Source organism: Diospyros lotus, chromosome 8, assembly GCF_014633365.1.
Source record: "Diospyros lotus cultivar Yz01 chromosome 8, ASM1463336v1, whole genome shotgun sequence".
Classification (NCBI taxonomy): domain Eukaryota; kingdom Viridiplantae; phylum Streptophyta; class Magnoliopsida; order Ericales; family Ebenaceae; genus Diospyros; species Diospyros lotus.
The window spans coordinates 13,120,586-13,134,411 of NC_068345.1; the positions used below are offsets into that span (position 1 = coordinate 13,120,586).

At 35.4% G+C, this 13,826-nt stretch overlaps 2 protein-coding genes across 2 annotated transcripts; one reads left to right on the top strand and one right to left on the bottom strand.

Moving 5' to 3' along the window:
• Positions 1-256: 256 nt before the first annotated feature.
• On the bottom strand, positions 257-1,774 carry LOC127808532 (uncharacterized). The gene has a single exon (XM_052347106.1). The coding sequence runs from the start codon at positions 1,772-1,774 to the stop codon at positions 257-259; it is 1,518 nt and encodes a 505-aa protein (XP_052203066.1).
• Positions 1,775-7,445: 5,671 nt separating this feature from the next.
• Positions 7,446-13,160, top strand: LOC127808280 (putative 12-oxophytodienoate reductase 11). Its single transcript, XM_052346747.1, has 5 exons — positions 7,446-7,846; positions 9,183-9,323; positions 9,476-9,606; positions 11,003-11,179; positions 12,158-13,160. The coding sequence occupies exons 1-5, from the start codon at positions 7,764-7,766 to the stop codon at positions 12,748-12,750; spliced, it is 1,125 nt and encodes a 374-aa protein (XP_052202707.1). The 5' UTR covers positions 7,446-7,763; the 3' UTR covers positions 12,751-13,160.
• Positions 13,161-13,826: the final 666 nt, after the last annotated feature.

Genomic DNA, 13,826 nt, shown 5'->3' on the forward strand with positions numbered 1-13,826 from the left:
TTTGGATTCCATATATATTGTGTCGGTTACCAATTGTTGGATTCCATATAGAATTTTGTTTCATCGGTTTACATAAATGGTGATGATAATCGATATGTCAGAACCGATATCGATCACCAAAGAATTTCTTTTTAAATACTGCAATGATACCTGCTCCATGGTTGTTAAATATTTGAATGTATATTTAAATATTTATTACAACATTGGTGAAAGAAGCAAATATATAGGTTCAATACAAGCATATGTGTCAGATGAGTCAAACATGATCCAGTCTTGCACCTTTACTACTGCCTTCATTTTTTTTATCCAGACTTATTGGATTTGAGCAAGTTTGGCGATTGTGGCCAATTTGACCACAACGACCACATTTTACCCTCATCTTCTCTTCACCGGCTGAAGGAATTCGGCATGTCTTGCGTCTTCCACATGGGCGTCTAGTTGCCGGAGGTAGTAAATTAACAGATGCACTTTCGTTCGGTACGATCCAATCGGCCTGACTGCCCACCGGCATAATCGGATCGGCATAGGCACACAACAGAGCCTCTGTTTGGTAGTATGCGGACGACAAAGTGTATGGGTCAATATTACGTGAATGTGCAGCCGCCAGGGCATGTCCACATGGCAATTTGTCGAAATCAAACACCCGACATGTGCAAGTTTTCGCCTTCAAGTCTACTATGCCACTAGAGTTACCATCTTTGACATTGAATCTATACATATCAATCGGTTCTGACAGCCAATATTGGGATAATGCAAATCTTTTGGCTATTTGTCCTTCAGCCCAAGAGGTGAGATGTCCACCCATCTTACTAGCATGACCCCATCTCTCATAAAACCATTGTTGCATCATATTCCTAATATACTCCATCAAACATTGAATAGGCAATTTACGTGTATCCGCCAAAGCTGCATTGAGGCATTCTGCAATGTTTGTCGTCATTATATCAAATCGTTTCCCATCCAAATAGGCACGTGCCCAACGACTGAAGCTAGCCTCTCTAAGATAGGTGTCGATGGCTGGATCATATCGCTCGAGCTCATTAAACAATTCATGAAATTCTGATTCTCGATAAGCCTTCGCTGCCTTGTAGAACAAAGCATTCACATTTTCATGCTTGAATTTAGCCTTAACGTTCTGGCCAATGTGATATATACAATGTACGTGTAGTGCATTAGGGAAAATCGTCAGTATTGCCTTACTGATGCTTTTATGCCTGTCAGACACAAATACCAAATCAGGTATCTCATGGCCAATTGCTGATCGCAATTTAGTGAAGAACCATTCCCATGAGGCATTATTCTCGGAATCTCCTACTCCCCATGCTATAAGATATACATTGTTGTTACCGTCTTTGCATGTGGCAACAAACAAACTACCAAGATATTTACCCTTGAGAAAGCAAGCATCAACTGCAATTACGGGCCGCATTTGGCTACGAAATCTGGCAAGACATGCACCAATTGCCATAAATAGGTACTTGAATCTGCTCTCACTATCACTCTCGATTTCAGCAATTGTCCCAGGGTTTTTCAACTTCAACATGTCCAGATAAGATGGCAGCAACTGGAATGATTCCTCCGCACCCCCCCGGATCATGTCCAAAGCCTTTTCCCGCGATCGCCATGCCTTTGAATAACTTATGTTCACCCCAAATTCCTTGCGAACATCGTTGATAATGTTCTTAGGCTTATGAATACACTTCACATCCTCGTAATAGGGTTTTACATGAGAACCAATTACTCTGCTCTTTGCTTGGCAATGACCAGGCCGCATTATTGAAGATGAGCATGAATGAGTATTTATATACTTCCTGACTACACAACCAAAAGAAGTGCCAAGCGTTGTTGCCCTCAACCGCTATTAACACTGATCGTGCTTACACTTCATGTACAATACCTTCGTAGTTGACTTTACCACCTTGTATTCATAATTCTTTCTCATTGCCAACAAACTCATCCTTTGATGCAATTCAGATTTTGAAGCAAAAATTTGGTTTAACTCAACTTTTGACACCTGGGACGATGTTCCCGAACTAACCCTTGATAATCTCGAAGATGGGAGAAAAGTAGGCTGCTCAGTGCCATCACCAACTTGTATATCGATATGGACCAATTTTTCAACATCAATCCCATTGAAAACTTTTACTTCTTCAGACCCTGCTCTTGTATCATCACAATTAAAAACATCTTCAGCACCATGTCCACCATCATCACAATTGACTTCTTCAAGCCCATTCCCATCCACAGGATCATCACAATTAACATCGTGGTGAAAACCATCCATATTCATGTTCCTTGTGGCCTCGTTGTTCGACCATATTGGACTATCGCTACCCAACCGTATCACCGGCAAATTACTACATCCTTGATTCTCTGTAACCTCTTCGTTCGGCTGTGTACTCAGTTTTAATTTGTCCACAAAATCAACACACAATGAGCTTCTAGATTCTATCCGAGAGCATTCAACTATAAAGCACTCAACATCTATATCACTTTGAATCTGCATTGGTGGTGCCAATATATCTAGAATCCTAAACTTGTACTTCATCACAACCGACTTCTCAACAGGACTAAAATTGAACCTTCTATATACGGAACTTACCAATTGGTCGAATGTGAAGCCTAGATGCACACGTATTACATAACAACATTTATCGATTACGTACTTATATTCCCCTTTATCAACATCCCACCGACCTCCATATATCACAGGTACAAATATAGGTCTATGAGCTGCCATTCCTGTAAATTATAAAAAATCATTGGTTGGATGTAAGTAGAAAAAGTTAGTTATCATCGGTTATATCAGTTTCATAATATTGGTCGCGCAAGGATATGTCGGTTATTATATATCGGTTCAAGTAAAATTACATCCAATACAGTTATACCGATATAGTAGTTGAAATAAGAAGTATATCGGTTACTATGTATCGGTTTACATTAAATTAAAACCGATACAATTATACCGATATATGATGCCGGTACATAAAACATTTTTGGGTACCGATATATAAACCGAACGGATATAAAACATTTTTGGGTGTGCTTCTAGTTTGAGCCCGTAGTGAAATACATAACCTTCACTCAATCGAGTTTTAGAATGCAGAACCAGAGCGAGGTTCATTTTCATACCCATTATGTAGTCATTACAAAAAAAGTATAGAAGATGGTAAAACACTCTGAAATTACCTGCAATGGCTTTGAAGGCGAAGACCGATGAAGAAGCAATAACCCTATATGCTTAGAACAGATGACGAGTGAGAGAGATGATGAAGAAGATGAGCGAGAGAGATGTTCTGGTCGGCAGGCGATTGGGGATGTGCGTGCGAGAGGAAAAAGATGAAGGGGATCATAGCCTGATTTAAATCGGGGGCATTTTGGTCTATTCAATTCTCAAAAGTCCTAGTTTTGCAAAAAAAAATTTAAGAGTCCTATTTTTGCAAAGTTCTTTGCCGACAGTCCTATTTTTGCAAATTTCCCTATCATCTTAGTGAATGGAGACATGGGGCACAACCTGCAACACCACAGGAATTTTTTAATATGAAACACTCATCTACTAGGAATGTCATAGAAAGAGGTTTTGGGATGTTGAAGGGATGTTGGGGAATTTTAAGAGCTAAGTCATTCTATCCTATTAGAACACAATGCAGGATTATAACTGCATGTTTCTTGCTTCATAATCATATTAGAAGAGAGATGGCAGTTGACCCTTTAGAAGATCGTATATTTGACATAGAAGAAAATGAAGATATTCTAAAAGCTGATAGGATAACTCATGTAGAGACATCTGATGCTTGGACACATTGGATGGATGACCTTGCACAACAAATTTTAACACTTGGAGGAGACGTGTTTGAAATATTTATAATTCCATGTTTCATTTATGTTAATTTGTAATAATTGATAATTCTAAGTGGTTTCTTAATTTTGTTGTAATGGTGACCATTCCGTCTTTTACTTTCATTATGATGTAATAATATATGTATTCATAATTTTTTTTTTTTTTTGTTGTGATTTGGTTTGTTTTGCCTATGTTATATAATTGTTGTCTTTTTGTCTATACCTTTCTCTTTATATATATTTAACTTTTTTTTCCTTCACTAGATGGCAAACAATAGTCAATCTACAATAAAATGTACTAACCATCAGTAGACATCAGAAGATGATACGATAGTTGTTTAGTGTCTAGTTGAAGTTGGGTCATCTTGGAAGGGCGATAATGGATTCAAGCCTGGATTTGCTACTCATTTGGAGAAAATGATGCTTGAGAAAATGCCTGGTTGTATCTTGAAAGCTAACCCTCATATTGGGTCAAGAATTAAGCGATTAAAGAAGCACTATAATGCAATTTGTGAAATGATGGGGCCTAGGGGTCCTAGTAGATTTGGCTGGAATGATAAAGATAAATTGATTGTGGTTGAAAAAGAAATATATAAAGAATGGATAAAGGTAAAATATAGCAATAGATTTGTATTTATTTTTTTTTCTTTTTTTCATCAATATAGATTTATTCGTCAAATAATTTTTAAAAATAATTCTATTTTGCAGACCCATCTTTTTGCTAAAGGGCTTTATAATAAGCCCTTCCTTTACTTTGATGTATTGGGTTCAATTTTTGGTAAGGATGTAGCTAATAGAGCTGATGCGGAGGATCCATCAGATGCTGTGGAAGCGATGGACAAAGAAACTAATGTTACTGAAATTGAGTATGGAGAATATGGACTTTCGGACTTTGTTGAGGAAACCCAACAAATATCCACTAATGACAATAGTGCTAAAGAGCTTGGGGGATATGCTAGTGGATCAAATTCTGTTAAAAAGGTAAAAAGAGAGAGAGGCATGATGATTTAATGATTGAAATGGTATCTGAGACTATGGAGAGGCTTGGTTGTGTTTATGAGAGCACTAATGAGAATATTAAGGAGCTGACTTTTTGTTTTAAGCATGAATCTGAGGGAAGTAATAGGAATATGTCAATTTTTGAAGAGTTTATGAAAATTGAAGGATTGACTACTCAAGAAAGAGTTCGAGTTGGTATGACTGTATGTAAGGATAGCAATATAACTGACTTTTTTATGTAGGTGGATCCTGAACACAAAAAGATGTTGGTGGCCCAAATATTGGTTGAAAATCCTGATCTTTAAATTGATGTGAAGACTCTAGTACTTGGATTTTATTTTGGTATGTGGATTTATGTGACTACTTATGTAGCAAACTTTAAATTGATATTAACACTTGTGAATGTTGAAATACTTTGGTTTTTATTTTGTCATGTCATGATAGTTCTTTAAAATTTCCCTTATGAACTTATTTGGGTTCTTGTAATGCAACGTTTACTTCTTCATGTACAAACAATATTGTATTCTAGAATAGAAAGAACCACCAAAGTAGTGAAGTAGAAGTAGACAATCATGTAGTTTTTGTTATTTCAATTATACCCATTACTTGCATTTTCACATATATTGACCTTTATGTATCATAAGCTTTATTAGCAACAATAACTGAATATTTTGTATATAAAATTCTTTAAAAATAATTAAAGTAGATATTTATACAAACATATATATTATGCATATATATATTATACATAATGTGTAAAAAAAATGACTTTTTTCAACTTCCTAAAGAGGTTTTTTTAAGTGACTTAGAGGTTGTGGACTCCAATATTTTATATATTAGAAGAAATTTATCATTTTTAAACAAAAAAAATCAAATAAGGCTAATTTTGGAAAATTAACATAAATTTATAAGAATATTGCATTTAAACCAAACATAGAAATGTAAAATTCCCAAAAAAGAATACCCAACATTCCTAGAAATGTTTAAAATTAACCAAACACAAAATTGCATAAATCCTAGAAATCAAAAATTACCAAGAGCATTCTTAGGAATCATAAATCCTAAAAATTTAAAAACTTCTCTCATACCAAACGCCCAGTAGTAATAAATATTAGAGATCTAATCCAAACAAGTCAATTATTTATTATTGATTCATTTATCTTGCTCTCACTTTAGTGTTTGCATTTGCACACAATGATCCAAATTGACAAATAAAAGTATTTTGTGATTTTTTATGGTGTTTGGGTAAAAGTAAAATAAAAAAAAAAGGATAATAAATCGATCTATTTTAACTTTGAGTCACATTTCAAGTTTAATCTGGTTTAAGAATTGCTTCAATTTGGTCTTGATACTTTAAAATTGCAAAATAATCCTAAGTTGAGAATAAACTAAATTATTAGCTCATACTAAAACCATTTTTCATCTAATCTTAAGCTTTTTGCACCTGCCTTCTATGTAGGGTGCCCACTTTCGTCCAATTTCTCTCTTTACATCCTAATTCACTTTCTACATATTTATGGGTGATTTTTCGAGGCTTGGAGTGAGCGCAGCAGGTGCATGGCCCTAAACAACGCCATCTTGCCTTTAGGAAAAAAATCTGGTGCCTCCCCCATGGTTTGAACCTGCAACTTGCCAGTGGCCAAAGACTTATCAGGGCATGTGCTGCGAGGCAATGAACCCCATCACCTACCTACATGCAAAAATTAATTTTATATTAATTTAACTCTAAATTTTTAAAATTATGCTTTGACTCCAAAAATTTACTTAAACTTTTAATCATCTCCCTATTTAAAAACACAATAATTTTAATTTCTCCTATCAAACTTCAAACCCACAAATCACCAATAAATTTAAAATAAATCATTTTAAATTTATGTGATAAAGTTTTAATTTTTAGTTTTAGATTATATATTTATTTGCTTAATCAAATACATTTTTTCTTCCCAGCATCTTTTTTTATTTTCTAGTTTGATATTCAGCTCTAATTTTATCAGTGGCAGAACCAAGAAACATTTTTAGTCTAGGTCAAATTATAATTTTAATCTTGTCTAAATTATAAAAATTATAATTATTTATAATAATAATATATAAAAAAAATAAAAAATAAATAAAAAAATCAGTTGGGGCCAAGGCCAGCTGGCCAAAACGTGGCTCCGCCACTGAATTTTATATTCTTGTTTTAAATGCAGCAATAATTTTATAAAATAAAAATAAATAAATTTATATATTAATTAAAATAAACAGTAACATATCCTAAATCTTAAATTATAAGAGATTGATAACATAAATTTCAAATTTATATATTATATATAAGGTATTCATGGCAATATACCTTATATATATACATATTATATTTTAAAAAATATTCATATAAAATGATATAACAGTAATTTTTTTTTGTAATTATTAATTTGCTAGGTTATATAGATATATATTTTTTATTGTATCCCTGCGTAGATATTAATTAATAAACATAATATGCATACATTATCTAAAGAGAGCGGTTGGGACCGTAACATCAGCTCCCAATGTGCTGAGGTGAGCGGTGACGATAGCAAGTGAAATCTATATCGTATTCAGGAATAAGATACCGATTTCACTGCTGCTCTTTACAAATTGGGTCCTCCATGCATCCGCAGAATGGGGAGTGGCGCCAAGTAAATTGTCTCTGTTTCCCTCGCAGCAGGATCAAAATGTTCAGGGAGGAGTAGATCAATCAGTAGTCAGCCGCCACCGGGGCCGGCCTATTTTGACCGGCTGTCTGTGTTTGAATCCATCCGTGCAGCAAGAAATGAACAAACGAAGGTGGGTGTGGCACTCTATAAATACCCTTGCTTTCCAGTCTTTGAGCGTCTCATCTCATTCGCCATCCACAAAGATCATCCAACACCAGTTTTCCATCTCTACTGTAAATTAAAGAAAGAATGGAAAGGCAAGAGCAAGAAGAGCATGCTCCGCTTCCCCTTCTCACCCCTTACAAGATGGGAAACTTTCAACTTTCTCACAGGTACGTATTTATATATATATGTATATCTTTCAAATGCTTGTGTACTTTGCTTAATTTAATCCCCAATTGATGTTTTCCACTTTCTCTTTTCTTATGTTCCTTTATTTACTGGATTTGGGTGTTTGCGTAGCATGAGTCTTATTTTCGGCAACAGAGTGCTCAATGTGGACAACAATTTTGGGGCATTTTTTTTTTCCTTTTAAATATTTTCTCCTGTTGCTGTATACGTGGAATTCAGCACTTCATTTCATATCCCATCTTCTTTGAGTCTAGTTAAGGCTTTCTTTGAATTAACTGTTATTTATTTTATTATCTTGTTGGAGTTATATGAAATGTTTCTGAATAGAGTATTCAGGCATGGACATGGTTTTTCATCTTTTGGTTTATTATTGTGTTCCATTTTTAATTGATTTACTTCTGTTTGACCTGAATTTTCTCAGCCTATGCAGCCAAATCCTAGTTATACAAATCCCTTTGTTTTACCAACAAATAAAGGGATGGGGAAGGTTGCATCTTCCTTTTCTTGATTCTCCCAAATTTTGAAGAGAAACGTTCTTTCTTTTCTCTTTTCACTTCTGAAGTTCCTGATAGTTGTGGCTTCGCTTTGATTTGGACGATACCCCCTTCTTTTGATTTTATGTTTTTTCAATTTCAGTTCCCTTTCCCTAATAGACTTGATAAATCTCATTTTCATGTTTACATTCAATGACAAGTGCAGTTCATGTTTTTGGTCATGGCTTGAGTCTTGCCAGATTTTCTAATTCTGGTTTAGTTGTAATCAGCATTAACGTTTAAGGTTTTTTTTTTTTTTTCAAGTTCATTAGTCATACATCTTCCAGTTGTTCTTTGTTGAATCTTTTTCTTTACCTTGTCAGCGTGCGTGTTCTTTATTATTATTATTATTATTATTCTTTACTCCATTTCATTCACTTGCCCCACAAGTATATCTATTGGTCTTTTGTTCACAGATCCAAGCCATCTTATTCACAACCCTCACATCTTATTTTCAATAAGTGCCACTCCAACCTTATTATGTGCAATCTGATTTCTATTTTGTCTTTTGTTGTATGGCCACACATTTGCCTAACAACCTTATCTCAACTACACTGATCTCTTGCACATGTTTGTGTTTAACTGCCCAACATTCTAAGCCATATAATGGGGGTGGCATGTCCATTCTGTGTGCTTTGTTCGTTTACGTAGTTTTTTTTTTCTTTACCAATGAATTCCATGTGTAATGTAATATGTCTGGTACTTTTCTTCTACTCCCATTTGGCCATTAAACTAATTCTTGATGTAGTGATCTTTTTCTCATGGTCATTTTCTCCCTCTTCAGAATTGTCTTGGCACCATTAACCAGGCAAAGATCTTACAACAACGTTCCTCAACCACATGCCATCTTATATTACTCACAAAGGACCACAAAAGGGGGTCTTCTCATTACTGAAGCAACTGGAGTTTCAGATACTGCACAAGGGTTAGTTAAATAATTATATTTATGGGTTTCCATGGTTCTATGTTTTTGATAGTTGGAAGGATGATATGCAGTCTTGATCTTTAAAATGCATGTTTATAAGCATGAGTATGGAAGTATCTTATCTGTTACTACTGCATTCTCTTTGAGTGAAGGTATACAGATACACCTGGTATATGGACAAAAGAACAGGTTGAAGCTTGGAAACCTATAGTAGATGCTGTTCATGCTAGAGGTGGAACCTTCTTTTGTCAACTTTGGCATGTGGGAAGAGTTTCAAATCAAGGTATAGCTTTTGCTTTTGTCCCTTTTATTTGTTCTCTTCCATGGAGGATGGCATTCCAAGGATTAAAAAAGAGAAATGGGTTAATAAAAATATTTCTTGCTCTTTGCTTAGCTTGGTTGCTTCTGTAACATAAATTAAATTTGCAGTGGACCACTACTTTTTCATTGCTAGTTTTTTGTTCAGATCTGATATGCTTGGACTACGTTTATTGGCTTAATATGCACGTGGAACATAGGTATATATTGAATTTTTCCCAAATAATCACCATATACTAGAAGATGCCAGCTAGATGTACTTTCCTTGCAAAAAGATTGGTTGGGGCAGGGGTTGGGTGAGGCTCATTCTGCCCATGAAGGTCCTCTGACACTAGTTTAACCTTTGGGTTTAGCCGGAATATTAAAGAAAAAACTATAAAATTGAAAGCAATGAAGTTTTAATCCATCATTAACCATTAGAATGGCCTGCTCTTAAGGGGATCAAGTGGTGGAGATCTTGCAATACCAATTCTGACAAGAATTTCTACTATAAACGTGGGGTTTCATGTCATGTTTGAGATGATATTCTTGTTGTTGCAGTCAGATGGGCAGTGCTTTCCAAGAATAAATTAAACCATTAAAATGTATGCTTTTTGAGAGATTTAGAGAAGGAACGTGTTATCCATCTTGATACTGTATTCTATCCAGGTTCTTTGATGGCTCCAATTGCATTAATGTAACATGTTATCCATCTTGGTTTTCCAATATCTTCAATATCCAGATGGTTGAATTACTTCACAATTTCTCTTCAACTAGAACTTCTCCTCCCTAGAATTATTGCCACATTGTTTCAACTTGTCTGTCTTTCATTCTCCCCACTGCCCTGTCCCCAACAAAAACTAGTTTTTCCCTTTTTGTTTTTAGTCTTTCCTGAGTGTAGAAGATCTGGTGGACTTAAGATGGTTGCATCTGAAAGCTTTTTGATTGTTTAAAAAATGAAGGTTTATTATGTCATCTGCTTGCGGGCCTTTTCTTTTTCCTTTCTCCACTCCACTTACCAAATTATTCATATCTTTGCTAATGTAGTTAAATATCAATAATAGCAGTACATTTTGGTTTTCTTAATCAAATCTATGTTAATATATTAGTGAGCTGTCTTTCTTCTCCCTTCACCTCCTTCTCTCCATGTTTGTCTGGTATTTTTCCTTTAATCCTCGTCTCATGCATCAATCTATGTTAATATAATCGCTTTCTTCATCCAGCCCTAGCCCCAAACCACAAAATAAATAAATAAGTAAATAATAAAAATAAATAAGTAAAAAATTCTGTATTTTATATTTTGTGGTGACCTACTTCCCTTATCAGTATTAGGGCTTTCTACAAGTTGGTTCTCTGTGAAATAATTAATTCAATTTGTACAGATTTTCAGCCAAATCATCAGGCTCCAATCTCTTCCACTGACAAGTCTATAACGCCTCAACTTCGATCTAATGGTTACGATGTTGCATACTTTACACCTCCACGACGGCTAAGGACAGATGAAATTCCGCAAATTGTCAATGATTTTAGACTTGCTGCAAGGAATGCAATTGAAGCTGGTAAGTTTGTGGCTAACTTCAAAATTGGGTAAATTAATTTGAGATCTCTGTTTGGATTGGCTAAGTTCAATTTGGTTCCTTTTGTTACAATTAGGCACTGAACTTTCCCATTTTTGCTATCTTGGTCCATCCATCACACTTCATTAGCATTTTGATGAAACAAAGATACATCAGTGCCGTGTCAATCCCATGGAAGATCCACATAAGCATATATGATCATATAAACCCACATGCATTGACATGCATGTTTTAGTCCAAATTCAAAGTTGAGTTTTGCCTTCTTGCCAACTTAAGCATTTAGCCTTCTATGTATTGTATGACAGTCCAACCACTAAAGGAAATGACAAAAGCTGGTCATTTTAACATAATGAACCTCTTGCTTGGGCTGATTTCAGTCTTTAAGTTGAGAAAAAATAACTTGATCAAGAGATAGAGAAGGAAATCAACAACAGTTTCAGGTACAGTTGAGTTCTGCTGAAACTGTATGCCTGTAACAGATGGCAAACTGCCTTGTTAATTCATTTTCTTTCTCAAGTTCCTAATCCTTGGTCCAACCAACTAGATAATTCTAATGTTATTGGATATGGTCTGCAAATTTCTATATCTTAAGCAAGGTCTTATACAGGAAGGGAAAAATATGTATCTTCAGAAAAATATAAGGTCATGATACCTTATGTCGCCTATGAATCAGACTTCTCTGAATTATTATTACATATAATGCCTATGTTCTCTTGCTGGATCATGTGGAGCAACATTTTCTATTGGTAGGTAAAAACTATACAAACTTAGGCTAATTTAAGACGTATACTCAATTAATCTTGCAAAATTTCATTCATCGGGCAACCTACCTTGATCGCTACGATGTGAGTTCATCTATTGATATATTTTATGAAATTTTCCTCATACCAGATGAAGTTTAAGAATTGATTGTCATTCTTCTTTCACATAATGATAGTCACTGTCTGATATCATGTGCAGGTTTTGATGGAGTTGAGATCCATGGAGCTCATGGTTATCTAATAGAGCAGTTTCTGAAAGACCAAGTCAATGATCGAAATGATCAATATGGAGGATCTCTTGAGAACAGATGTCGGTTTGCTCTTGAAATTGTTGAAGCTGTTACTAATGAGATAGGAGCAGATAAGGTTGGGATTAGGCTTTCTCCATTTGCTCACTTCATGGAAGCAGGAGACTCGAATCCAAATGCTCTGGGTCTGTATATGGTCGAAGCCTTGAATAAATACGGCATTCTGTACTGCCACATGGTGGAGCCAAGAATGAAAATTGTTGGAGAAATAACAGAAACCCAAGACAGTCTTATGCCAATCAGGAAAGCTTTCAATGGCACTTTCATGGTGGCTGGGGGTTTTAACAGAGAAGAAGGCAACAAAGCTGTGGCACAGAACCATACAGATCTTGTTGCTTATGGACGTTGGTTCTTGGCCAATCCAGATCTGCCACGGAGGTTTGAGATCAATGCTCCTCTTAATAAGTACAACAGGGAAACTTTCTACACTTCCGATCCTGTTATTGGCTATACGGATTACCCTTTTCTTGAGACCATTGCCTAAATTTTTAGGGCCTGATTATCTGAAGTTTAAATTACATTACCATTGTTGTCCTCCAGATTTCAGGAGCATAGGCTCTCTGTTGGAACGAAATGTCTTTCACTGTTTGTTCTGTTTTGCTGTGCTAATGTAATCATATCACTCCAAGCTGTTATGGGTAACCTGGTCGCGCCAAGTTTCCGGTATTTGGCAGTTTGAGCTTAGAACAATTGTATCTGAAGCCTGCATCTGGAAGGTGTGTTTAGAAATATGTCAATCCCCATCCTAGATTTGTGAGATGAAGAAAGCCCTACAGTTGTATCTTCACTCGAATAATTGAACTATATATGTTCAATTTTTTTACATTGTCTTTGATATGTGAGGTATCGTCATTCATTATGAACAAATAAAAATCTATAAGATTTTCGATTTAATTTTTTTTTTCTTGTACTCAGTTGTATCTATGTATTGGAACACTCAACAACATTGTAAATCACTCTTAGAAACAGATACAATATAATTTGTTGATAATTAAAGAAGGGTATGTTAAAAAATTTTGGAGCTCTCAATCCCACAGAAACCTTGAAGACGTTTGCATCCCAACATGGTGTAATTTGGAATAGCAAAAGCTGCCGCCTTGCAAGCAAAAAGAAGTGATGGTTTTTCTTGATTCTAGTTCGAGCCTTTCCCTAGTTGTTCTTGTAGCTTAGATTGAAGAATTTTCTGTTGACCCAAGCAACAACTGATGAGTCCTTTTGTTGCGAGTCTATTTGGTTTTTGAGGTAATTTATCCTCTGTTCACACCGGCTAAGTGCATATTTATTTCACTTATGTTATTGTTTAATTATAATAATTAAATTTATTTGTATTAAGGAACAATTCAGGCAGAGGCACAAGGTCGGGGGCACCATGGGATATTCCTCACGTGCAACATAGAAATAGTTAAAAGGCATGCAGGGATATTCCTCACGTGGGCCTTTCGATGCCTAAGTCAACAGTGATGTCTTGAAGTGGAAGTGTGAATGTATGTATGCATGTGTTGAATGTATGCTCTGGATGGGAGTCTCTCAATAGATTCTCCTGAAGGGTTCTGTGTAGTT